At 34.4% G+C, this 26,590-nt stretch overlaps 6 protein-coding genes across 6 annotated transcripts in view; 2 read left to right on the top strand and 4 right to left on the bottom strand.

Annotated features, from left to right (window-relative positions):
- Positions 1-1,027: 1,027 nt before the first annotated feature.
- Positions 1,028-6,290, top strand: LOC107194680 (probable ATP-dependent RNA helicase spindle-E). The gene is made up of 8 exons (XM_015584337.1): positions 1,028-1,132; positions 1,229-1,437; positions 1,498-1,795; positions 1,869-2,326; positions 2,661-4,385; positions 4,456-5,589; positions 5,660-5,994; positions 6,066-6,290. The coding sequence occupies exons 2-8, from the start codon at positions 1,243-1,245 to the stop codon at positions 6,202-6,204; spliced, it is 4,284 nt and encodes a 1,427-aa protein (XP_015439823.1). The 5' UTR covers positions 1,028-1,132; positions 1,229-1,242; the 3' UTR covers positions 6,205-6,290.
- Positions 6,291-6,455: 165 nt separating this feature from the next.
- LOC107194849 (G protein pathway suppressor 2) lies at positions 6,456-8,673 on the bottom strand. The gene is made up of 8 exons (XM_015584555.1): positions 8,408-8,673; positions 7,908-8,124; positions 7,683-7,833; positions 7,500-7,614; positions 7,342-7,395; positions 7,073-7,231; positions 6,857-6,981; positions 6,456-6,787 (listed from the first exon to the last, which is right to left on the bottom strand). The coding sequence occupies exons 1-8, from the start codon at positions 8,502-8,504 to the stop codon at positions 6,614-6,616; spliced, it is 1,092 nt and encodes a 363-aa protein (XP_015440041.1). The 5' UTR covers positions 8,505-8,673; the 3' UTR covers positions 6,456-6,613.
- Positions 8,674-10,162: 1,489 nt separating this feature from the next.
- Positions 10,163-11,851, top strand: LOC107194869 (protein FAM50 homolog). The gene is made up of 5 exons (XM_015584576.1): positions 10,163-10,274; positions 10,525-11,242; positions 11,336-11,490; positions 11,551-11,663; positions 11,731-11,851. The coding sequence occupies exons 2-5, from the start codon at positions 10,588-10,590 to the stop codon at positions 11,849-11,851; spliced, it is 1,044 nt and encodes a 347-aa protein (XP_015440062.1). The 5' UTR covers positions 10,163-10,274; positions 10,525-10,587.
- A 2,953-nt stretch (positions 11,852-14,804) lies between these two features.
- LOC107194555 (uncharacterized protein C15orf41 homolog) lies at positions 14,805-16,023 on the bottom strand. Its single transcript, XM_015584196.1, has 6 exons — positions 15,926-16,023; positions 15,751-15,855; positions 15,546-15,676; positions 15,395-15,474; positions 15,265-15,314; positions 14,805-15,186 (listed from the first exon to the last, which is right to left on the bottom strand). Exons 1-6 carry the CDS (start codon positions 16,021-16,023, stop codon positions 14,805-14,807), a joined length of 846 nt encoding a protein of 281 aa, XP_015439682.1.
- Positions 16,024-17,349: 1,326 nt separating this feature from the next.
- On the bottom strand, positions 17,350-19,225 carry LOC107194805 (scaffold protein salvador-like). The gene is made up of 7 exons (XM_015584508.1): positions 18,965-19,225; positions 18,774-18,850; positions 18,586-18,713; positions 18,273-18,506; positions 17,980-18,201; positions 17,610-17,915; positions 17,350-17,536 (listed from the first exon to the last, which is right to left on the bottom strand). The coding sequence occupies exons 1-7, from the start codon at positions 19,053-19,055 to the stop codon at positions 17,434-17,436; spliced, it is 1,161 nt and encodes a 386-aa protein (XP_015439994.1). The 5' UTR covers positions 19,056-19,225; the 3' UTR covers positions 17,350-17,433.
- A 2,371-nt stretch (positions 19,226-21,596) lies between these two features.
- LOC107195009 (serine/threonine-protein phosphatase 2A 56 kDa regulatory subunit epsilon isoform) overlaps positions 21,597-26,590 on the bottom strand; it is a 28,598-nt gene continuing 23,604 nt past the window's right edge. Inside the window, exons 2-9 of the mRNA XM_015584757.1 lie at positions 23,924-24,120; positions 23,647-23,841; positions 23,419-23,549; positions 23,221-23,338; positions 22,873-23,148; positions 22,561-22,790; positions 22,272-22,426; positions 21,597-22,125 (exon numbers count right to left, since the gene is read on the bottom strand). Of these exons, the coding sequence (XP_015440243.1) occupies positions 22,276-22,426; positions 22,561-22,790; positions 22,873-23,148; positions 23,221-23,338; positions 23,419-23,549; positions 23,647-23,841; positions 23,924-24,120 (1,298 nt within the window). The 3' untranslated portion in view covers positions 21,597-22,125; positions 22,272-22,275. The remainder of the gene's footprint in view (positions 22,126-22,271; positions 22,427-22,560; positions 22,791-22,872; positions 23,149-23,220; positions 23,339-23,418; positions 23,550-23,646; positions 23,842-23,923; positions 24,121-26,590) is intronic.

The following is a 26,590-nucleotide window of genomic DNA, read 5'->3' on the forward strand; positions in this document are numbered from 1 at the left end:
CTCGTGGTGAGGCCTGGGCAATCGGTATTGTCAACGGTAAAGTACTATAAACTGAAGACAATATCGAGCCAATGGCTGCGAATTTCTAATCTATTTCATAAAACCACGTTCTATATTACATCGAACTAGGATTATTTTAGAAATCGATATGAGATTCAAAGTGTAAAAATGTCTAGTACTTTGAATGTTTTAGAAAATTATTCGAGATAAAGATGTATGGAACTACTGAAAATTACTTTAGATTCCTTTTCCTTATTCTGTAAATTCTTTGATTGGAATATGAATGCTAATGGAAGTATGAACATTTTCACAGGACAATGATATAAATGGAACTTTAAAACTTTTTTAAGTGTTACAGTGATATTTCGTTATATGTTCCATAATGTCAATAATATTGATTTCCTTGCAACATCCATAATTATTACAAATGTCAATATAACGAAATATCTTTTATGCGATGTTTGTGGTGTAATAAAAATCTGTGTTTCGATTACGTTTTTGATACGTATTACTCACTTATATGTAATAATATAGAATAAAAATATACTATTAGTCCGATATTTGAAAATATGCATGCGTTCGTTGTCACTGTTAAACTGTTGTAATAACAATGGAATAATAAAATAATTTACTCAAATGTACATAATAATACATATACATATCCATAAAAACAATATTAAACGCAATAACTTTTTTGTACGCGAAGAAAAACTAATATAGGTCCGTCGGGATTAGAACCCAAGACTCCTTTCTAATACGTCTACTTTATAGCGAACGGACGGAAGAGAATCCGTTCACGACCATGGTCCCTTCTTAGATTTAACGTAGTTCACAAATTCACCGTTCTCATAACGTAGAGGGCAGCAGAAAATCCCTGACTTTTTACACTATCGGTATTTCAGAACATGAGACACGAAGTCCCATAAGATGATAGGTCTATCCTATACCTAGTCGGTGCTAAAACTTTTGTGGGGTATATATAAATCGATACCGATAAACGCGCGATTCAAGTACGTGCCTCAATTATTTGAAATCAGTAAGAATCGGGCACGTGTGACGGTATTGAAAATAATGACACTGTATCATTGTTAAAAACTGTGAAAGTATAAACAATTTATAAAGAAGATTAAAGGTAAAGTACACACTTGGATTGCTTTAGTTGTTTTTAGCAAAAATAAGTTTGTATAGGTTACTTACAAGCAAATGTTAACTGTTCACTGTTTTGTAGACACACAGCTGAAAATGGATATCTTGGACATTTTCAGCGCAAAAGGCTCCTTCCAAAGAAAGGTACTGCCTGGTCCATCAAGCCGAAGAAAAGTACCGCACGACATGTCTTTATTAGATGCAGAATTAAATACAACAATTAGAAGTATGGAAGTTGGAACAGACTATGCAGCAGAATATGTGCAAAAAGAGGAAAATGAACTATTAGAGGTACAGTAAACAATAATTCCAGTACAATATAGATTTTATTTAACTCTCTTTTATCTCTAGTCAGCACAATGTTATAACACAAATAATGAAACCAATTATGATGTTGTATCACAAGGCACAGTCCTTACCCAAGATGTGAACAATGAGGAGACCATGAAAATATTTAAGTCATATGATTTTGCTTATCAGCCAAACGCTAGCTTAACGATTACTTCTAAAAGAGATCAAATTGCTTCCATGATTGAAACGAATTCAGTTGTAGTAATCCAAGGACCAACTGGTTGTGGTAAAACTACTCAGGTACCACAGTTCATTTTAGATTCCTGCTACAGGAAAAGACTTCACTGTAACATCATAGGTAATCTTGCTTTACTTACCAGAATATTCTTGGCAATTTAAGTGAAATTTTCATGTCAATATTTGTCTTATAGTTACACAACCTAGACGTATTGCTGCTATAAGTATTGCTAAACGAGTTAGTCAGGAAAGAGATTGGCCTGTGGGTACCCTTGTTGGTTATCAAGTGGGTTTGATAAATCATTCGTGCAGAGATACTCGTTTGACTTACTGCACAAGTGGTGTTCTTTTACATAAATTAATAAATTCTAAAAACATGCTTGATTATACACATATTATACTTGACGAAGTTCATGAAAGAGACCAGAATATGGATTTTCTTTTGCTTGTTGTCCGTAAATTATTACGTACAAATTCACGTACAGTGAAAGTTGTTCTAATGTCTGCAACATTTGAAGTAGATAGGTTTGCAAAATATTTTTCTTCGCCGGTAGGAGACAAACTTGTACCGGCGCCTATTATTGACATTGCAAAAAAAAATTACTTTAATGTTGCTATATATTACCTTTGTCAAATGGGTGCATTGGGTCCGGTAAATATATAAAATAATTTCTAGGTGTATTAATCCCTTGCTCTATAACATTGAGTCAGACTCGTGTTGACGATTTGAAAATCGATTCAACAAAAAAGAATATTAATCGGTTTTCTTTGAGTCGGAGTGAAGTACCACGTTGCTGGTATTAATATTTAACTTTTCCAATAAAAGTACAGTTGCGATAAGTACAGAATTCCTTTCGTTCTGGGAAACTATCGATAACAATGTAATCCAGAAGACTGCAGACGTCAAGAAAATCATAGGGCAAGGGTTTAATATAACAGAATATGTTTGAATTTGTTCATTCTATCGTGCCATTGCTTCATTATAGTTACCTGAAGTATATCCTGCAGAACCAAATGTTTCAAAGAAAATGATGGAATTTTGCGTGAATCTGATCAAAATTCTTGACGATGTGGATATGAAAGCTGATGATGCAAACTATGATCCAGACACAAATGTCTATGAAAGGCATGTGATTCTTGTATTCTTACCAGGGATTAACGAGATCGAGGAAATGCATAATCTGTTATCGTTACCACAACATGAAAAAGCTAAATGGGATATAGTAGTGTTACACTCTTCGATCACAAATGAAGAACAACAACAAATTTTTCAAAAACCACCCCATACTTATCGTCGCGTTATCTTGTCCACAAATATTGCTGAGAGCAGTATCACAGTACCTGATGTAAAATATGTAATCGATTTCTGTTTAACGAAACAACTTATTATTGATCAGAAGACGAACTTTCAATGTTTAGAACTTACATGGGCGAGTAGAGTGAATTGTGACCAAAGAGCGGGTCGTACAGGCCGAGTAATGGATGGACGAGTATATAGACTGGTACCACAAGCTTTCTACGAGTCTGTACTGCCTGGAGAAGCGTCACCGGAAATGTTACGGGCACCACTAGCAAATCTAGTACTTAAAGCAAAATTGTTGGACATGGGAGAACCCAAAGCTATTTTAGCACTTTCCCTCGATCCTCCCAATCTTGGAAATTTAGAAAGAACGATATTGCTGTTGAAAGAAGCAGGTGCATTAATCGATAAACCCAATGAAATTCAAAATCTGAATGGAGAGTTAACAGATCTCGGTCGAGTTATGGCCAATCTCCCACTGGACATCCATATAACAAAATTAATAATGTTAGGTCATGTTTACAGTGTCTTAAAAGACACGATTATTATTGCAGCCAGTTTAGCTGTCAAAGATATGTTTAACAGCCCATTCCAACAGAAGTTACTGGCATACAATGTTAGACTGAGTTGGGCGGACAGTTCATGTAGCGATTGCATAGCTTTCATGAACGTGTATAAAGTGTGGATAACCGAAAAAGCGAGTCGTCGGATAACGAGTGATGCTGCGGAAAAGAAATGGGCCCAAAGAAATTTCATACAGATCAGAGTGTTGCGTGAAGTCAAAGCCCTTGTTACGGAATTAACAAATAGATTGGAGAAACTAGGTATAAGAGAAAGCGCAGGCTTGAATAAAGTAGTTTGGGATGAAACTGAACGACCATTTGTTCTGAAAATTGTAATCGCCGGAGCATTTTACCCGAATTATTTTATCAAACATGTATTAGAAGTAAAAACTAATGAACATGCAGGAATAAAGTTACTGGGCGGTCTGGACCCATCTAAAACGGTATATGTACAAGGGTGGCCTCTAAGACAGCCGGGACTTCTGTACGCAAGGAGAATTCAAGACATTTTTCGACAAAACTTAACGTCTTCCGTTGGCAAAATAAAAGTATCTTTCGACGCTTCGACTCGAGTTTACATTCAATTTAGTAAAGACGAATTTTTCCAAAATGAGAACAATGACGCAGTGAGAAAAATATCTCCGTCTGTTTACAAAGCCATCAGAATGAGACAGTGTAAAATTCCCATGGAGATACCAATTTTAAACGAAGAAACAGCTCTTCAACGAGCGCAGGAAATGAATTTAAAGAGGAAGATCTTTTTCACGTCTGACAACCTTATTAAAGACAGTATGAGGCCACGATTACCGGGTTTACGAGTATCTCGTATTCCTATTATAATACTACATGTACGTATATCTTTTAACAGTATTTATAATGTAACATTCCATATCCTTAACTAATAACTAAAATTTTTAGATTAAAAGTCCCGGACGTTTTTGGGTACAACAACGCGATTCAAAAGTAAAAAAAGACCTAGACAAAATAATGTCTACAATTGTGGAAATAGTAAATTACTTGGACATGTTTACTACTGCTCCGGAAACAGGCACGATTGTACTCGCGCCGTACGAAGAAAATAATTGCAAATTTTATTACCGGGCATTAGTGGAGGGACACATAACGTCGCCCGAAATATTGGTACAACTATTTTTCCTCGATTTCGGTTACTCGAGCGAGTGCCGACTGTGCGATTTGAGACGTTTAGATAACAGCGACATCGTTAACATTCCGGCACTAGCCATAGAATCCGTTCTGGCGAACATTCGACCATCGGTGGCGCACAATTTAAATGACGATTGGTCGGAGGCTGCCTACGACTTTTTCTGGATGTTGATTAATAAACCGGGTCTACTGTACGGCGACATTTATTCCATCGTGAACGGCGTTGCTGCGTTCGAACTGATACATAAGCACAATGACGAGGAAATTAGTATCAACCAAAGTCTGATCGATAAAGGGTTCGCAATAAAAAAAGAAGAGGGCTACTTTTCACGCTTCAATCATGATTTAAGATTGAAACAAGAAGACATGTCAGAGGAGCAGTGTTATCAGTATGAACAGTTACAGTACAATCAAGATTACATGCCGGACATTTACTCGGATCCACCACATAGTTCGGAGTGTTATACAACCGTGAACCTGCGAGGGCCATTTTCACCTCTGGAAATTGAATTGAAACATCTTACTATGGCTGGCAGGGATAAAAAAGTGAACATGGCATCGAACTCCGTCAACGCGGTTCTTCTGGACACCGACCCAGAGGATGCTTATCAGAGACTTCTCGTCGCTGGTTCTGTTTCTCAAAATGTATACGGCAGTTCGTTAACGTTGTACAACACAACGTTAATGCCACGTCTTCCTGGCTTGACCGCTCTAATCGCACTGATTTTCACACCGTGTATGGAATTGCGACGGAATAATTTTGGAAATTATTACGTTGGCGCGTTGTGCGGACTTGGATCTCATCCAACTACCAAAACAAGTATGTTTCCAGAGCACGACATAGAGGTTAATTTCGACGCTGAGATTACCGTAGATGATCTGCAGTATGTGAGTGATTGCTTGGCATAACTTCATTTTTTTATACACATGCTTTCATTGATTCTCTTTCGTTCATTAGATAAACAGACTGCGTCATTGGACGAACATTGGAATTCAAATCAATCACCAATCCGAGAGCAGCGATAACATGGAAGAAATTATAATTTGTCAAAACAGAATAAAAGACGCGTTACTAAAACTCATTGATAAACCAAGAAAAGCACAAACTATTGAATCAATTACTAACTTTGATAAATGGAATTTATACGATGAGTCTTTGTATCTGCAACCTAGTCGGACGTCTATGATTGTCAACAATATATTTAAGTTACACAATGCATTGGAATTAGAAGAGACCAATCAGTTACAAGAACTTATAGAACACGTGACAATGTTACGGAAACTAACAATGGAGTAAGTAAAAAATTGAAGATGTACAGTAACTAATGTATCAATTACTAATCATGGTTTCCTTAATGTGACAGGGATCCAAGAAAACCAGAAAATACTAATATTCCCTGTAAGGTCTGTCAGGTTACGGTGGACGATATCTACGATCTTCGCAGTCATTTGTTCACCACAAATCACAGAGAAAATGAGAAACGATTAGGAATTCAACTTTAATTCATTATAATCAATTATAATTAAATGACGGGATACGTTCAGTGATGACCAAGTATTAATAATAATTACCTGTTACTTTATACCATGGCGAATATTGCAAGAATGAGTTATGTTAAATTTATGTCTACATAAAATATTTTCTTTTATATACTTTTATATTGGATGATAATAACAATCAAGGATTTTTATTTTCACAAAGAATATACGTACTATATGAAAAAACAAATATATAAATAAAAATCAGTATTATATACCTCTTATCAGAGTTACGCATCTATCGATTTTGTATTTGTACAATGTTTGCATACTGCGATCAGTTAACGACATATAAACAATTTTTATGTGGTATCGTTAAATGTCCAAATAATATTTTGAGATACCTCAAGTTAAGAAAGTGATAATCAGTGTCCTAAACTTCTCTCTGGAGATACCTTGCACCAGGTTGAGTGTACAACAACCGTCCAGGAACGTTAGCACCAGAAGCACTAACGTAAGTTCCAGGTGGTGGTGGTGGGTACGGAGCAGGTGGTGGTTGTGGTGCTCTGACCGGATATCCTGATGTAATACCTCCAGTTTTCGCACCCTAAATACAATTACAGCGTAAAAATATCGTATTGTGTAAATATTATAGTATTCAAATACAAAAACTTACCTGCGGTGGTTGTTGAATGGGAATAGCACCACCGTGAACGGTAACATGGCTACTCGGTCTCAAATAAAATTTATCTTCTGCGTATGCACCTTTATGATCCAGCGAATGTAAGCCGGTTACATAGGCTAACGAATATAAAAGTATTTCAATGCTTTTATTTTTTTAATGCAATTCAATTTCGACATAAAATATTGATACATAGAGATTTTAATATACCCGTTTGATGTGTCGACAATGTCCCTCTGTTTCCTGAAAGGTACACGGACTTTGCTGGCTCAGGTTCCCGAGATGGTTGCGTGGTAGCCGCCGAATAACTGTACACGCTTTGACCAGTAGGAGCTGAATAGAAACTGGAGGCAGAGTATTGATTGTTTTCTGCAAGACAATACACGGTGGCAAAGTTAACAATCGGAAATGTAGACGCTACTGTTGATGTTTTCTTAAAACAAGAGCACGAAAATTAAAGAAGGTTTATATTCACTCACTGTTCCAGAGAACAGCTCGGGAATCGCCAGATCTCCTAGCTGCTTCCTCAGATTCTATAGAGACACAAATATCTACGTTTAATACCGTCTTTCTTTTATCTTTGTAAATACATATCTTTTAACACAAAAGTATAAGTAATGTTTGCCTGTATACTTACTGGATGGTGGGGGATTGTAACTTGGAATCGAAGGTGGTGGTTTATATCCATAACCAGTATGATATGGAGAGGCTTGTGGTGGTGGTGATGGACTATGAGTTCTCTTTAATGGTCCCTGAGAAAACAAAAGCGTATGCGGTGTTGCAGTTATTTACAGGAGGGTATGAAACAATATGCACTTACACTCGGTAGCAAAGTATGTGTTGGTGTGCCAACAGCAACTTTATAAAGAGGACTACTGCTTTGTGGTAATGGGAGGAATATTTGTGGATGAACCACTCTAGGACCTGTTCCAGGATATCCTCCTACTGCTGTAAGTACTTCCGAACAAACACTGTAAAGTATTAACATTAAATTATGACACATCAATAAACTATAGATTTTACTTCATAATAAACGCATACAAACTTTGTTTCTTTGATTAATTGTCTTCTTCTATTATCATCTTCATTCAAAACCTTCTTTAATTGTAAGAACAACTGATGCTTCTCATCTTTCAATTGTGAGAGTTCGTTCTCAAGATTCGATATTTGCTCCCTAGTCTCACCTAAAGTCATTACATCTTGTTTCTGCTGACGTTCCCTTTCCTTCCTCAAGCGTTCCTCTTCCGCGTCTGCTTCTTGCTCTATTCATTTACAAGAAACACGAAGTAGAGTATGATAATATAACTATACAAAGGAATGTAATTTTAGAAAAATTATAGCAATATTCAATTACTATATATATAAAAGTGGACTTCATGAAATTGTGTTTACATTTCTTAAATACAATTTTTTTTATTTTTAACATAATCATCAAATATAATTGGTAACAGAATACAGGAAAAGGGGTATTCACTGACCTTTGGCTACTGCATTGTTGCAATACAATACTTTTTACAGAAAAATGTCATACGTAAAAAAGGTTACCTTGTTTCTTTCGTTGCCTTTCTCTAGTGATATGAGCTTTTAACGCCTGCCACATCTGCTCGCTACGTTGAGGAGGGCCAACAATTACCGCCGGCATTTTTCAATTAATTTTTCTTAATTTCAATACGATATGAATCTGTCACAATGCAATAACAAGTCGTCGCTACATTTCCAGATATAGGTATGCACTTTTTGTATGCATCTAATCTAATGCATTATCGTACGAGCACACACACATCCATAAACAATTCTTGCTACTGCTGCCACAAAATACTTGCCTGAATTAGAGATGGCGTGCAAAATCACTAACGGTGATTTATCACAGTGATCGCCGAATCACGATCACGATCGGGATTTAACTTCATTCACGATCGTGATTTAACTTCATTCACGAGCGTGATTGCGATTTTTTTATCTTGAGTGAATTTGTTCACTGCAATCGTAAGTCATTAATCTTTAAACAGAAAAACGTATTCAATATGATTTTACGATGAATTACATTACTGTGTTTGTAAAAATCAGTAGAAAAAACAAGAAATTCTAAAAGAATGATTTGCTAGGTAACATGTAGATTATAATTTATAATCATTAATTTATTCATTATTCTTCATTGTTTCTAATTATTCTTTCACTTTATACGATATAACTCGAATTTTTGTTTTGATGTCGTTAATATAAAATATAAAATATACAGATTATGTGTCGCGTGTAAAGAACTGTTAGGTTTCTCCACCAATCAGAAACGATCACGAGAAATCACGAATCACTGTGAAAAATTACCGTGATTGAGAACGAACGTGATCGAATCACGAGTGATTCACAAGTAGCAGTTCACATCATCTCTAGTGAGAACGTGAGGTCACGGAGCCCCCGGTGGAGGCGCTATAGACCCTGCACGGCGGCCCCGGTGGAGGCGCCATTGATCACGTGGGGTGAGGGCGTGGGGTCGCGGAGCCCCCAGTGGAGGCGCCATAGAGCCTGCGCGGTGAGAGCGTGGGGTCACGGAGCCCCCGGTGGAGACGCTATAGACCTGCACGGCGGCCCCGGTGGAGGCGCCATTGATCACGTGGGGTGAGAGTGGGGGTTACGGAGCCCCCGGTGGAGGCGCTATAGATCTGCACGGAGGCCCCGGTAGAGGCGCCATTGATTACGTGGGGAGACACCGTGGGGTCGCGGAGCCCAGGTGGAGGCGCCATAGACCCTGCACGGTGAGAGCGTGGGGTCACGGAGCCCCGGTGAAGGCGCCATAAACGCTGCACGGAGGCCCCGGTGGAGGCGCCTTTAATCACGTGGGCTGAGAATGTGGGGTCACGGAGCCCCCGAAGCATGCTGTAGAGACCCCGTGTATGTGAGATGTATGATGTACAATTAGAATTTCAACGATTTATAAATAGAAGTACACACGGCTAAACTCAACGATAAATTTATTAATAAAATTATTTACAAAACTTAGGATCGATAAATTAAACATCAAAACTGAACATCTGAAATAATCAATAAATTATTAACAAACTTCAATATTCAAAATTAACGCGCAAAACTACAATCAAGTCCCGACATACATATTTATTTATCGTGTATATCTTATATGACGGATATTGTTTGGAATTTATACATATGTTTATGTTTATATATTTTAAATTTTGTATGAAATATTTAAATAAATAGATAAAGTATAGCATTGTATTTTATTGTCTCTCAACGCAGAAACAACTTGTGTGTTCTGAAGGTCTGTGCTGCAGCATTCAGCGCCAGGTGGCAGATAACTACAGATACAAAAGTTTATATCAGTGTATATATTGTATATCGCTAAACTCTTCGAGAAAACTGGAGAAAACTCTACTCGACGCAGTTTCCATCCACTACGGTAGTATTCAGTTCTTTTTTACTCAATAACCATATAACATGAGACAATCTTGTGGTCTATAAATATCTCCATTTATAATTGTTTGTATTTCATTTATCGCTAATGTATTTATTAAATTATTTGTTAATATACAAACTCTCAAGTGCCAAACATTTGTTTACATTCCTTCCATTATTTTTAATGTATTTAAAGAATAATTTCAATGTATGAATAGTTTATATTTCTATCTGTATATAATTTTACTTTTCAGTGGTTCAGTGTAGCACACACAAACAATCAGTATCTGTTTGAAATTTTAAACGTACACAGAAATATGGCACACTACAAAGGAGCAGCCAGCGAAGCTGGCAGAGCAATGCAGTTAATGAAAAAGAGGGAAATAGCTCAGCAAGAAATAGAATTGAGAAAAAAGAAAATAGAAGATGACTTAAAGATTCACAACATAGAGAATAAATTTGCAACGCATTACAATGCTGTTGAGCAACAGTTAAAAACATCTACTATTGGTTTGGTGACTTTAAATGAAATGAAAGCGAAACAAGAGAATATAGTAAAGGAACGGGAAAGAAAACTTGCCCAAAAAGAACGTGAGAAAGAACAAGAGAAGGAAAGGGCTCTTGCTGCAAAGCAAGCTGAAAAGAATAAACAGAAAAAACAAATACAAGCATTATCGTTTAATTTAGACGAAGATGAAACTGAAGTTTCTGATAAAGAATCAGAGCCAAAGATAGAGAAAACAAAAGATAATACTGATGGTAATCCAGTAATAAAAAAGATAAAGAAAAATCCAGATGTAGATACAAGTTTTCTACCTGATAGGGAAAGGGAAGAAGAAGAAAACAGATTAAGAGAAGAATTAAGACAAGAATGGGCTATGAAACAGAATGCATTAAAGGAAGAAGAAATTGAAATTACTTTCAGTTACTGGGATGGTTCTGGACACAGACGAAGTGTTATTATGAAGAAAGGTAAAGGTCTACACTATTATGTATTATTTATACAATGATATTCATTAGGAAAATAATTTGGTACTAATTGTTATTAGTTCGCACTGTTGGCAGGTAATTCTATCTATCAACTACTTCAAAGATGTCTAGAAGTTTTAAGACGTGAATTCAGTGAACTTAAGACAGTCATGGCTGATCAGCTAATGTATGTAAAGGAAGATCTTATTTTACCACATCATTATACATTTTATGATTTCATTGTGACAAAGGTAAGCGTTACATAAGATGACATTTCTTCATGACAGTCATTTATTAGACATTTATTTTAGGCGAGAGGTAAGAGTGGGCCACTTTTTACATTTGATGTCCATGATGATATACGTGTTATGCACGATGCTTCTGTTGAAACAGAAGAGTCTCATGCTGGAAAAGTGTTGCTTAGGTATTAAACTCTATAACGTAACAAATATTACACCAATACACCCTTTTTTAAACTAAATTATTTTCAGGTCTTGGTATGAAAGAAACAAGCACATATTTCCTGCTAGTAGGTGGGAACCTTTTGATCCAACTAAAAGTTACGATAAGTACACAGTATCTGATAAAAATAGGAAAAAGGATAAAATTTAATGAATGTAATGTACTAAATTATTTTACATGATGTAAAAAAAATTGACAGTGCATTTGTGTTCAATAGGAGATAATTAATTACATAGAGTAATTTAAATATTGCTTTAGGCATTATGTTTAATTATAATCACTTCAAATTTACTGTTTCCTTAAAAAATACGGATAATGAATTGGCTCTGCTTGAGATACAAGTTAAACATCATTGCATATTTTGTACATTTAAAACAATGCATAAAAATTTCATTAAGCTACTAGAAAAATATTTTATATGTATCATAGATAATATTTTCGGAAATATTTCTTTCATAACAGTTGAGTCACCATTCAGTATTTCATTTCAACTTTGACAAAAGGTCTGACCATACTAGAAAAACTTTGATACTGTTTCGAAGGAGTTATAAATATATGAAAGAAATTATATAATTTTAGAAAAGTGTATCTGTCACATGTGTTCGTATTAACTTAGTATTGTTTTTATTTAACTTTATAGTTGTTCAAATTAATTTAAAACTGACGGTGGATCAATAATTCGGGCTTCTCGTATTACTTCATCCAAAAGATCTGTGTCAATATCTTGCAAGCTTTTTATTGTTGGTACTCTATTTATCATGGAAAGCTCACTGCTTGTGTTTGACATGCTGTCATGCACCTTTGCAGCTTCTCCCCGATCGTTGCAGAAATCCTTATGATAGTTCTATTATTTTATAAATTAAATGAGTATTTTCATGACAAACTTTTTGTTAACTATTTCGTCAACTCACGGAAATTTCTTTGTCCACTTCTAAGAGCACATTTTTCGTTTCTTCATCTAAGACATACGGATTAACATCACAATCTAATATTTTATCCTCTACACTTTCAATATAATTTATTGAATTCATTATTGCTGGTTCTTCTTTCTCAACATTATTAAGCAATTTCAAACCGGAATCGTTTAACTAATAAAAATACAACGATCAAACTTCCCAAAGTTTATAAGCTACAAGAGAGGTCATGTAACACTTACTGAATTATTAAGATTACTACGGTTCGTATTATTTTCGTTTCCAAACATTGGCAACTTAAAATCGTTTGTTTCGAGCAATATCTTTGAAACGTTATTGTTCTGAAATTCTGCCTTTGCGATAGTAGAATCTTTTATCCATATTTAAAACAGTTTTTAATATTTTTTAAATATGTAAATAAATAATGAAACATTAAAAACAGATATTTAAAATATATACTATTTACATAAGAATGCATCTTGCACAGCTGTACAAATTGTCCTGAAAAACACGTTACTAGCATTTTTTGTACATCATTTTTATAGTCATACCTGTATCAAATGTTTTATATGTCGGACATAACTGAAAAAATAACCGTGTATTTTCAGCTTGTTTTCCAGTCTCAGGTGGAGTAGCTGATAGAACATTTTTTAATCTTTTCCGATTCTCACATTGACAGATTAACGTTTCCTCTCTTGCTTTCTGCGGTATGATTTATATGTTTACAAAAATCTTCTGAGAATACAGCAAAGAATATTCACCTTTACTTGTTCGTTCATTTCTCGTATAATATTATCAAGGCTTTTCACTTCTAAAATTTCTTTTTCTATACATTTCTCTTTTGCATCTATATCCGAATCATCAGTTTCACCTTGACTTTTGCTTTCAAATAATTCTTTATTGAGATGCAATTGTAGAGATTCAGTGTTCAATTCAAGTATTTTTTTCAATGATTTTAGTTCCTTCAAACCAATCATCGTCTCGTCTGCATCTGTACTTTTATACATTATTTTATCATTCTATTCATATAGAGCAATATTGTAAAAAATGTCACATATACACTATTCTTTAAGACCTCTGTACATGTACAATTTTGTGGACAACGAAAAACAATCTATCGAAGAAAACGCGATGTATCTGAACTTTTACGGAAATATTGAAGTATGAAATATTTTACGTGATCGAAGACGATTCCTCTATGGAAGGATACTGCGTTCGTCGAGATTCCACCATGGACAAGCCAGATCTTTTGACACGTATTGGTATGTCTTTGGATACTTTTAATGCTTGTCCTTCTGTAATATTACACTTGATGGAAGGAAAATCAGTCGAGGGAATACATGATAATTGATTGAAGTTTGTTTTGAGATGCAATATTGGTTGTATCCTGCATTCTTCCTCGTCGCGGTTACCTTCTACGTACAGTTTTTCCTTCGATAGCCATAATTCTTCTTTCTTTTCCTAAAAGAAAGTAGGCTATACGTTGTACAAACGTAGATTATGAAAAATAATCTTGAAAAAATGACACAAGATAACAAACAGAACAAATAGAAAGTTCTACCTCTCTTTTGATTCTGATAAATTGTGATTTCTCTGGAAATTTCATAGACCGTTCTTGTGATTTCATGATGGAGGACATATAAAAGAATTATATAATTTCGTAGTTCACGATATATTAATATTATCTCAAAAATGATTATATATGTATACGTAATGTCGCAGAAAGTTTGTTAAAAGGCATCTCATAAACTTAAAATCGGTATTATTCTTTATAACTTTTTGAAATAATAGAAAATCGACGAGAAATTAATTGCGACTGTGTTCATGAGTTTTTGAAAATTATTTGCTTCACTATACGACGAGTACCTAAACCAACAGAATGTGGAGAAATAGTGATACAAGTCAAGGTTACGTGTCTTGGTAACAACTTGATTACCAAAATCATTGTAATTCAAAATATTTAAAATATTTCTTATTGTACTTGAAACTTACTCTCTAAGAAGAAAGGAAGGCAGTATGTCCACTAGTTCAAAGAATAATTACAAGATAACAAATACTGACATAAAACGGCAAAAATACTGTTTTGTATTTATCAACAATAATCCTTATCATACAAGTATCACATAATATTAATATCATTATGAAATTATACTTTCCAAAGTGAACACACATGATCGTGCTTATCAGAATCACACAGTAGGTTTGATACAGGCAGGATCCATATATGTAATGTCCTCTGGGAACTTATCCATGATTATAAACCTTTTCTCACTAGGTTCAGTTAAAGTATCTAAATATCCGAACCAATAAATTACTAATCCTGGACCAAATCTGTTCCAGTAACTTAGAAATTGTTCTTTTATGTATTTCTGGTGTATTTCTATATTTCCAAATCGTGCCTTGGACTCTATCCAATTAATCACAAAACCATTTACTGCGATTGGTACTTCAAGTTTAAAATCGGGAGTTTTGTCATATCCTCTCAATCTCAAGTGTTGCTCATTACGAAACACGAGATTTCGTTCTATCAAATAGTTCTGTAGTTTCAATTCATATTCCTGCCCAACTGACCTAAAAGTTTTTCAATTTTTAAGAATTCATGCTGGTAAAAAATCCATTATAATTTTTAGGGAATTACAGGATACTTACACGCCTATAGCATCTGCTATGGGTCCATTCAAGTTATCATACAATATACACTGTAAAATAAAGAATATGTATAGAACTGTTTTAAAATATATTAACTATTAAAATATTTAAAAAGTTTATATATTGTTACCAAATAGACTTCATACGCAAGGTCTTTGTCCTGGATCAGAGTAGTATCTTTAAATAATTTACTAACTTCATTTCTAGAAACTACAAATATATTTTTCGTAATATAATAAAAATGTAGTTTTTTAATGAAATTTTGAATTATAGATATTTACCATTAGGATCATCTTTTCCACAATATTTCTCAAGAACATTCCTAGCTAAGAGTGCAGGAGGTGCACCAATATCCTTTGCCATTTTTAATAAAATACCAACAGGTTCTCTATTTTGTACAGCTTCCATATAACTATTGCACGAACAGTGTAATAAAGTTCATGTATAATTTAATATAAAAAACTATACATTATGCTGAATGCTTACGTATCATAATAGTTCTTATTGTTGCCGAACAATTTGCTATGATTGACTTTCATTTTATGTTGCATTTCTAAGGATTGTATACTATACAGTGTATTTGCTGGAATACTGAGTAAAAAGAAGATAACGTGTATTGAATAATTAAATTATACAATTAATTATACAGTAATTATCTTACTCGCTATATTTTTGTTTCAATATATTACGACAATCCTTTGATAAACCTCGAAATTTTCGAATAGTGGTCACAATGTCGTTGTACGTATCAGGCTTCATATTTAATTATATTTTTAAAAATTTTCAGTAATAAATTTCTTTAAGTTCTGTCAACTCTTTTTCATTGTAAATATTTACAGACTGATACCACAGACGAAGTATAAGGATAGAGCTAATACCCGATGCATTTTCATGGCCCGAATTTCTTGGACGCTAGCGCCCACCTAGCGCCCCACTACCATTTTGTACACTAACTCGATGGTGGTGCTTTACGCCGTTAATCTATTTCTAGAGATTATTGTGTTACATACCTAGCAGATCTTAGAGGAAAGGTGATGCAGAATTTCTCCTAGAACGTATCCCCACAAGCAAACTCGGTTTCCGCTGGGGGAAACAGTGGCGTAAGAGAAGGGCCTCCTACCACTTGGTAAATTGATTTCAGGTACTGAAATAAATGTTAAATTGGATGTTAATTTTGCATAAATTTCAGTAATTCCCAATACCAAGTGGTAGGAGCATGGTAGAAGGCCCCTCCCACTAGAGGAAAAAGTGGCGTAGGGGAAGGGCCTCCTACAATTTGGTATCGGGAATTATTTAAATTTATGCCAAATTAACATTCGATTTAACATTTATTTTAGTACCTGGAATAAAGTTACCGAGTGGTAGGAGACCTTTTCCCTACGTTATTTTTTCCCCTAGTGAAAGCCGAGTTTGCTCGTGAGTGTACACGATTCAAGGAAGTTGAATGGTTGAACCGTTGAACGTCCAGCCAGTGTCCAGTGCCTTTAGAGACTGGTGGGGACTGGTTAACAACAAATTAATTATTTAGTAAATTGTTTGTGGGGCTTACGTTAGTTTTTTAATGAAATTGTAATATGGTATTCAAATATATACTCAACTGGTTCCGGCCGAAGACTGTTGCACAAGCTGTTACGGCGAAAAAACGCTTGGCCATTGTGTATGGTTTCATTGGATGGAACAGTTTTATAATAGTATATTATCTACATTGGAAAGACAAGAATGCTGTAGACTTTGAAGGAAGAAGTATATAATTCCATTGGTCTATAGACCTCATGATCTCTTGTACCACATGATTTATTCGATTTTGTACAACACTATACTGTTACAGAGGCTGCTATATTGGAGCATGCTGCTGGTAGAAATCTTCAAACGATACGTCTGAACAAATTCACTGTGGTAGAGTCTAAATTATACGAGGCAAAGGAAAAGTCAGACTCAAAAAGTTTTGCAAATCAATAAAATGTAATATTTAATATTTTAAAATTATGCTAGTTTATTGAATGGTAATTTACAAAACAGATTAAAAAAAAATAAAATTTTACTATATCTATGCCATTTATAGACATAATTATAACAATATCCTGGTCAATTTTTTCAGCGTATATCGCAAAATCTCTTGTCAATACACAGACAGTAAAACGCTGTGAAATGTTTTGCATTAAATTTTACTTATGGTAAAGATTGTCGTAGAGCAATTGCTCCAGATGAGGAACTTGAAGTTTCAGGATTTAATTCTTTTAGTCTTTGTTCCATTTCACATAATAAGGCTGACCTAAAGGAACAATATTAAGGAGCATTGTGCTTTGCTAACAAATTGTTTCAACATGATTAGATCTTTAACAAACCTGTACTCTTCATAGCGCATAACTACTTCTTCTAGTTCTTGTTTGTACAATCTTGTGAGCATGGCATTAAAACAGTCAAGTTCAGGTAAACGAAAGAGCTCCCATCGTAATTTACGATCTAATGCTACAGAAGCTCTACTATATACATATAACCAGTGAGGTATTTCCTCGTTCAGGTAGGGATTCGCTGGGACTAAGACACTATGAGAATGGAAGTGTGTATGACGTGGCGGCGAGACAACGCGGACCGCTTGTATTTCATGGGGATAACACGGATGCTCGTATTGCGCTTGTCGCGTAATATGACTGAAATGAAACAGTAAACTTACATGAAAGTTTAATTTAAAAATTTAACTTTTGCAGTACTTACTTGACATAATAAACACCATACTCGGGTGACTCTATTCTTTCCCAACCTGTGGGCAAACCTTCTTTTTCAAGGGGGTGGGACCAATGAGTAGTTTTTGTATTATGATCTATGTAATATTTTCTACCCCTGAGGGTAAAATCAACAGACCATCCAGGAGGCAAAGGAAGTTCTTCTTGTTGCTCATTCCTAGAACTTGATCTCTCTGAATGACATCGACTGTATCTTAAAAATATAGTAAAACTATATATTTTTTATAACCATGGATGACAGTTAATATACTATCATCATTATACCCTGTATTTTGACGATACACAGAATGATTATACTCTTCATAACCTGAGTCAATATCAAAGGATTTATAAGGCATCTGTGGTGTTTGAACTCTGTCTAAATGATACTCAGATCCAGCATACTGATTAACATAAGTATGAGATATAGCAGGCGAAAGGCCAGAATGATACATTGGGGTGGCTGTACGAGATGGTAGTCCATCTCTTGTGCTTGTATTAACAGACAGACTGGCAAATCTGAGAAAATGAAATTAAAGTTTGTGTTTCTTTAAGCTTGTGTACACATTAATGAATAATTGAAGACACAATGTGTTACCTTTGAGCTAAATCTGGAACAGAACTGTTAGGTGTATACTTTCCCTCGTGACTTCCTAAACCTACTGCACTCATTGTTGTTTTAGTATTTCCAAACTTTTGTACCATACTGGGTTGTTGTGGAATAGACTGTGTAAAAACAAATGTTTATTTGCCTACAAAAATGTGACGTACACGATTGCCATTTACCATGGATGTAGGGATAGTTGGATGATTATTACGATTCCTTGTCCTTCTATTCGGTTCTGTAGTCCATACATTAATAACTAGAAATAAATAATAAGGTGAAGAACAAGACAAAATTCGAATAATAAACGTTGTTAGTGGTATGCACACGATTCATTTACGAAGCGTCTGAAATGAAAATGAAAACAACTTACTAGGCATTTCGGGTGGAGTTTCTTTTTTAACATATTTCCCCACAACTCCTTCTTTAATTGTCCTTAAATCTTTGTTTTTTCGCGACAACATAATGACAGATAGTAGATCAAACGCAAAATCTATAGATCCGTCAATGTTTAGAACGAACTTGTAACCTATATAGACGTAACGTTACCGCTGTCGCATGTATTTAAGTGCGTTTAATGTGTTTAGTATTGAAAGGCAACTATTATCTTCTACATTTTTACAAAAGTTTATTATGCAAACATCTGAAAGATACCGAGCCTCATCAAATTAAGCACACATTTTACCCTTCATGTTCCGAACATTCGTGAAAGATACATAAGGTACTACTACACCAATGAGTAATCTACCGCGGCGTCCGATATGTCAACAATTTAAAGTATACTGTTCTCAGGAAAACTTTTCGTACTACTTTTAACCTACTTTTTTAAAGACGTTTAAATCGAAAACATTTAACGCAATTTAAAAAGTACATGAAAATGATTCGATTCTTTTATTATACGTTATTTTGATATATGTGACTATGCATTTTAATTATGCTAAGAAAGAATTACTAGAATTTTAAGCTGTCAAAAAGGAAGAATATTTACTTTTTTCTGATACTTTTTAAAACTTACTCCTTTTCTATAAACGTAAAATCGTATTTTACACTTTTTTCGTTATTTTGTCTATATGTATACTGCTTGTACTATTTTTATTCATGTACCATAACCTATCTCAATAATCGTATGATATAAAATACAGAAAATGTATTGGCGCATGTATTCACTTTTTTACAGGAATAATTACATATTTTGTATGTGAAAAACATACATAGGTGATCCTAATATATATATATATATGAAATAAAAGATATTCTGTTCTTTTGTTTTACGATACAACTTCTGTAAATACAAACAAAAAGAGAATCTTTTTCTCGTAAATTTGATAACACAAGAATAAATTATTAGAATACATACATATGTTCATTTAAATGAATGTTCATCGTCTTTGAGTTGTAATTACTATAATGTATACAAATAAAGAATTAATAATCTTATTTAATTACTGCATTTAAATTTATTATACGAATAGCTAATTGTTCTTATGCTTAATATGACAAGGATAAATTAATCAACTTTCATTTATGTTACTCTTTTTACATTCTAAAATCAACTGTACAATTTGTTTTTCTAACAGTGATTAATACGAGTATCTGAAGTATATATCTATTAAATCTATATATACAATGAAATTATATCGTCATCATAATTCGTACTAATCGTAAATATACTGAGGTTGCTGGGTCGTGATTCGTATAAGAAAGAAAGTCTAATTATAATAATAATGGCTAATGATTGCGTTTTAACGATAAACACGTACGATGGACTATCACAGTGTAGCTCGCGGGTTTGTATATTCGTAGAATCTCTATTGTTCTAGTCTTTTGATTATACCTCATTCTTCGCAAAATTGTGAAAGTACTTCGTTTGCAATCGTATCATATCCAATTCTTGGTAATCATGTGGTCGTACAAATGCAGTTGTCACAATATAAAAAAATACTAATATATATTATCAAGAATTCCTTATTATAGTACACTTGAAATAACACTAAAATTTAAGTTAGCCCAGAACGTATTAATTATCAAAATGCTCTATCAGTATGAAAAAGGGGGAGAGGGATACCTTTTCAAGCCTATACTAAAATAGGCCAGAATAAATATTTAGAAGTCTACTGATGTTCGACCAAGCAAAGCGTTTAAAAAAAAAATTAGAGAGTAGAAATAAATTAGACGTTCGTTTAATAAAGTGTCTATTTATGCGTATAGAACTCTTATGAATTTATCTATGTTGTTCTTCTCGAGTCACATTACAGCATTTACAATAATTATATATTTCAATTCTTTGAACTAATTTTCATGAAGTGGAGATAAACAGTGTACAATGTAAACAAAGTGTATTATGATGTACGAGGTAAACATATTTGACATGGAAAGAAACAAAGGATGGCGAAAGTAAAATGTAACGAATCTCTCGACTACTTCATGAAAATATGAGCAAGCAGCAGTCACTCATTTTGTTAACCACCTATTTATTAAGAGCTACTATTGTTTATTATTATTATGCAATGGTAAGAAACTTTAAAAACGATCCCACGTCTCTGCGGTGGCCTGTGGGAGCACAGTTCCGAATAAATCTTATGCATTGTATCTCTATTATTTATTATATTTATAAGCAATGGATATTTTGGTACAATTAAATTTTTTTTATTGTATACTTGCCCCTCGCTTCTTTTATTTTTTATTTTATATTTTTTATTTAAAAAACAACATATATTTTTTACGTTTCTGTTTCAATGAATTGAACCGTATTATTCAATAATATTATTTCTTTGATATGCTGATCGCATATCGTCACGGTTTTCACCTTTCTTGAAAAAATTTGCTCCATTTACTGCGGGCATGCAGTCAGCATAATGTTAGTATTTGTAGCACATCGGTCTGTACGTTACACGTGTTTACCACAGTTTGGTGTATTCGTGTATGTGTGAATGTGTGACTTGTCGTATCATCAATATTATTATAATTTTATAATATATTGTATATACATTTCAAACAACGCCCCTGCCGGCTCCGTTGGAGGCGAGAATCAGAGTAAGGTGGGTCAGTCATGAGAGGACATTAGCCGTTTAGTAACCGAAGCGAATGTCACATGCAAAAATCAATATTATAACGATATATACTTCATCTATTCGAATGTACACCTTGATCATCTCCTCCTACCGAGCACAGCTAAACCTTAGTTAAGAAGGGACTAACATCCTCATATTATGTGCTGACACTGAGTACATTATACAACTTAAATCATTGCTGTCAAAGAAAACAGAAAAAAGAAAAGTGGAAATTAATGTACACAATAAAATATTAGAACTCATCAATCATCATCAAGAATAATATTCTGATTACTGCTTCCTTCGTTTTTTTCTTTGCTTTCTTCTTCGCTTCGCCGTTCAGGCGTAACTAGTAAAAGGAATTACATCACGCCAAGAATGCCATCGTGAGACACTTTGCTTTGCTAACAACAGTAATTTTTGCATGTAATACATGGACAATCGACGTAAACTAAGGACTAATAATCGGGCAGCGTATTTCCACCTGCAATTAAAAATTATTTTGGTATTTGTAACTTATTTATTACGTCCATTGAAAACATTTACAATTTCTCATGATACTTTTAGCATCAAATTTATTTCTACAAACATAGATATCACCAGAATTATTGGACAGGCATGGCTACTTACCAGCTCAGGGGCGAGCTTGTGTCACAGGTGCTGTAGTTGCAGGAACTGGAGTGTTGGAGGAACTGGAGGTAGCCGTAAGAGCATTACGCCGTTCTACCTCCAATTCGTTCAGTTTCTTCCACAGTTCATCCCTTTCCTTTTCTCTCTTCCTTTCTCTGACATTATAAAATATTTCTATAGATAACGTAAAAACTATCGATGTGTTCTTATTATACTTTGCGTTGAGCAAAAACAACAATAACTTTATTTGCATTATGGAAATTTATTCTGACATTGATATACTACTTACTTTTGCCTTTCAGACTTATAGCTGGCAGTAAGTTCATCAAAGAGCCTGCTATTCATTTCCATAAATGTTTTAAGAACATTATAAACAAGGGCTACAATCGTGGGATTCCAGTGTTCCTTGCTAATTCTATACAATGCTGGGAACATAATTCCCATTATTACATGATTGTTTTCTTCCATTAGAGACATTATATATTCATTATTCCAAAAGTACAGTGCTCTTTCAGCCACCTGCAAAATAATTTTTTTATCGTTATTTCGAATTATTCATTATGTTTCATTATTTGTAATATTAAATTGTTATTGTAAATACCTGAAAATGTGGTGAAGATACACAACGTGCAATTTGCTTGAATAAAGGTTCTTGTATTTTAACAAATTGGCTAGGTTCTATCACGTCCAGGATTTCTTCAATTTCACCAAGAATCAGTACCTCCTTATGGCTACACGTTTTAGGCCAGAATTTAAGGAGGCCTCGTATAACTGGTTCTGTTAGAGTTGCATCTTTTTCAAGAAACTGCACCACACAGTACGCTAATTGTGCATGATATAATGGTAAGCACTTCACTTTATGTAATGGTATCAGCACCTGCACAAGAGCACATAATTAATTAAAGGATGAACTATACTTTATATTGGTTTTCGTGTGAACAATTTTTACCTTAATCAAGAATTGCTTGTGCTCAACTTTTAGAGGAAGAGCAAATCCATTGATAATGCTACCCAGAATTTCGAGGAGTTCACCAACTCCATTGAAATGCTCCGTTTCATACACAAACCTGAAATAATAGTAAAATATTTGTATAAAAATTGGTTATCTACATACATTTACAACTGCAATGATTATATATATACATGCCTCAAAAAAATGTTGTTGATTTGTTTGCGTATGAAGGATCTAAGGCCAAGGAACTTCCCATAAATACGATGCAAGACAGTTTTTAGCAAATCCCTTTCCCTAGGATCCTCAGAATCAAACAATTCTAATATCTACAAAAGAAAATGAGCGTGAGTACAGTAAATATTATACAGAGAGTATATATAGTATAGAGAAAAATACTGTATACATAAGAGTTCTATTCTGTACCTGTAGAACAAATTTTTGGTCAATTACTCTTTTGCCAACTGTTGGTTGGAAATCTGAAGATTCAAGAAAGCGTAGAAAGAATTCATAAACCAGCTGAAGGTGGGGCCAGCTTGCCTCCATTGTTGGATCATCTTCCTCTGGATCAAAATCTGGATTTTCACTAGGCGGCAATGTGCGAAACAGATTTGCAGAAATCTTCAACAAACGTATTCTTACATTGTAAATACTCTGTTATTGAGATATTAAAATGCAGATATTAGTTTCTCAATTCACCTACCATCTTAATGATTTCTGGATAGGCAGGCTCAGTGAGAACTCCCCGACCAGCTGTGATATATTCAACCAATTCATTGAGTGTACTACGTTTAATTTCTTTACCCCTAAGATCTGCTGTTGCATCCATAAAATCGAAGGTCACACAACATTGTCGAAGTTTTCGGACGAACAATGCCTCTTGTTCTGATGGTGTGACATCTGCAACACATTGGTAATCCCATATAAATTCAAGTGCACTATTATTAATAAATAAATTCATTTTATACACGTGATAACAATTAATAATAAATTGCCTTTGCTTATACTATTCTACTGTTACAGCTGACTTAACAACCACCCACCTAATCATTCTGGTAACTGTTAATGTATTGTAGGAGCACGATCAGTAATTAATATGGTCATTATGTCGTTCATGATATTAATCACTAGTTGTACCACCTACGAGGTGCGTCAATGTCGGTATAGTGGGATCAGCAGGCTGTCGGAAGAGTTATTTTTAGTTTGCCTATGGACTATGCTATAAAATCATCAGGATCACCTATGAGCACTTGGGCCAGATAGAAATCGGAACACTGCTACCTTCTACCACGTGATTATCAAACCGATCGACGTGACTGATAATGCGGGTGGCGTTCGATTGCGTTCTACTCTTTCTTTGTTTTAGGGCTTGACGCCAATAATTCCTACTGCCTTTCATTGAACATAATTATATTTCATTTTCGAAATAAATGTGGAACAAATTTAATCATAGTTAAGAAGGACCGGTCGTGATCCTTCCGCGTCAATCATATTTTATTCGTGGTAATAAACCTCCATGATATATGTGCATATATTGCTTTTTAGAATTTTATAATCCAAGGATGGTGAACATTTCAATGCACGTATAAAAGTAGAAGACATCCACGTACATTTTATGCGTTCCACATCATCGTATTTATATTTTTGGTCGCTGAAGTGTAAGAAGAATGGAATTCTAGGCGCTCTGAGATATAATTTTGGTTTCAATAGAATTTTCACACTACTCGAACACTGTACACGCAGAGAAATTCATAAGTTTATTTTTTACTAGTATACCATTATGCAGTTATGTTTTGTAATAGAGTGCGTTATGAATAAGTTATACGATCATATCAATTGTTCGAATTAAGTTTCAGTTGGATAATATTCATGAGATGTTCCAAAATATTTTATATGATTTCAAAATATTATATAATCTGATGACGGAAGATTCTGTGAAACCGTTTTGGGATGATTTGGGTATTGGCTCAGTTCAATTTGGTGTAGACTATCGGACTTGGTGGTGGACAAATCGTCAGTAAACTATCTCCGATAGAAAAACTTAAAAGGTAAAGTAAAAATCATAAAATAAACGCGAGACTATATCGCGTCCATTCGAGAGGAGCAGTACATCTTGAGCCTCGAAGCAGTTCAGACCAGATTAAGTATTAAAATCTTATTTCGGGCATCGTTATTTAATCCCTTCTGATCTGCACCAGCCGTTCGTCGAAATTCGATTCTTTTTGACTACACTAGCCTGAACGATACTTTGGTAAAATTTCACGTGAATACAAGAATAATGCATGTACATGTTTATGCACTTGTAGGTTTACGCAATGGCGTAGGTTGTCGGAAATCATTTTAATTTTTTACCACTCAGGCGTTGCAAGCAAATATGGTTTCATTGTTATCCGATTACCTTTTTACTAAATTTATTAATTTATTTTATTAAATTTAAATATCGTGGTCATCGTGATCTCATTTTAATTGCGTTTATTTCTTCAAATAGAACAGATACAAATATGCATCTAAATCTATGCCTGCAACCATAGGTTCATAATATTTTGATATTGAGCCGGTAAAATATATCTATGTAAGTAAGTATATGTATACATACATATATTATAATATACATTTTGAGGTTATGTCGCGCGAGGTTATGGATCGAGCAGCACGCGCGCCGCGCTGTGTTCGTACAGTTTACCGTTGGTAGCACTGTAAATGCAATACACATCTTTCATGAAACGCTTCCATGCTCCTACGATTTCTTTCGTGTCGCAAAAGGGATAAGAAAAACATAAGTTTTATCTATTTACAACATCATGTAACGTAAACATAACGAAGATCGAACACAGACGATTTACTTCATGTATTGACATTTCTTGCTAATGTTCTTTCACTTTTATTATACACGTAACATAGTATCGAGCACAGATATGTCAAGTATTATACACCCACGAGCAAACACGGCTTCCACTAGGGGAAAAAGTGGCGTAGGGGAAGGGCCTCCTACAATTTGGTATCGTGAATTATTTAAATTTATGCCAAATTAACATTCGATTTAACATTTATTTTAGTACCTGGAATAAATTTACTAAGTGGTAGGAGACTTTTCTTCTACGCCGTTTTTTCCCCTAGTGGAAGCCGAGTTTGCTCGCGAGGGTACATTTCATCGCTATACAGCAAGTCATGATCTTTTAAAAATATATTGTTCCTTGAAGACGACTAAAAAGACACGAGCTGAATGGTCTCTGAGTAAAGTTCCGAGTTCCAAACTTTGTCTCCTTCACAGTCGAGAGCCATCTGTTTACTTGAAAAATTCTGTTTTACACACGCGGTACACAGCTAGCTTCAGCCATGTCGAATCAACTTAAAGGTGTCATACGACGAA

This window comes from Dufourea novaeangliae, unplaced genomic scaffold (genome assembly GCF_001272555.1).
Source record: "Dufourea novaeangliae isolate 0120121106 unplaced genomic scaffold, ASM127255v1 scaffold8, whole genome shotgun sequence".
Taxonomy (NCBI): domain Eukaryota; kingdom Metazoa; phylum Arthropoda; class Insecta; order Hymenoptera; family Halictidae; genus Dufourea; species Dufourea novaeangliae.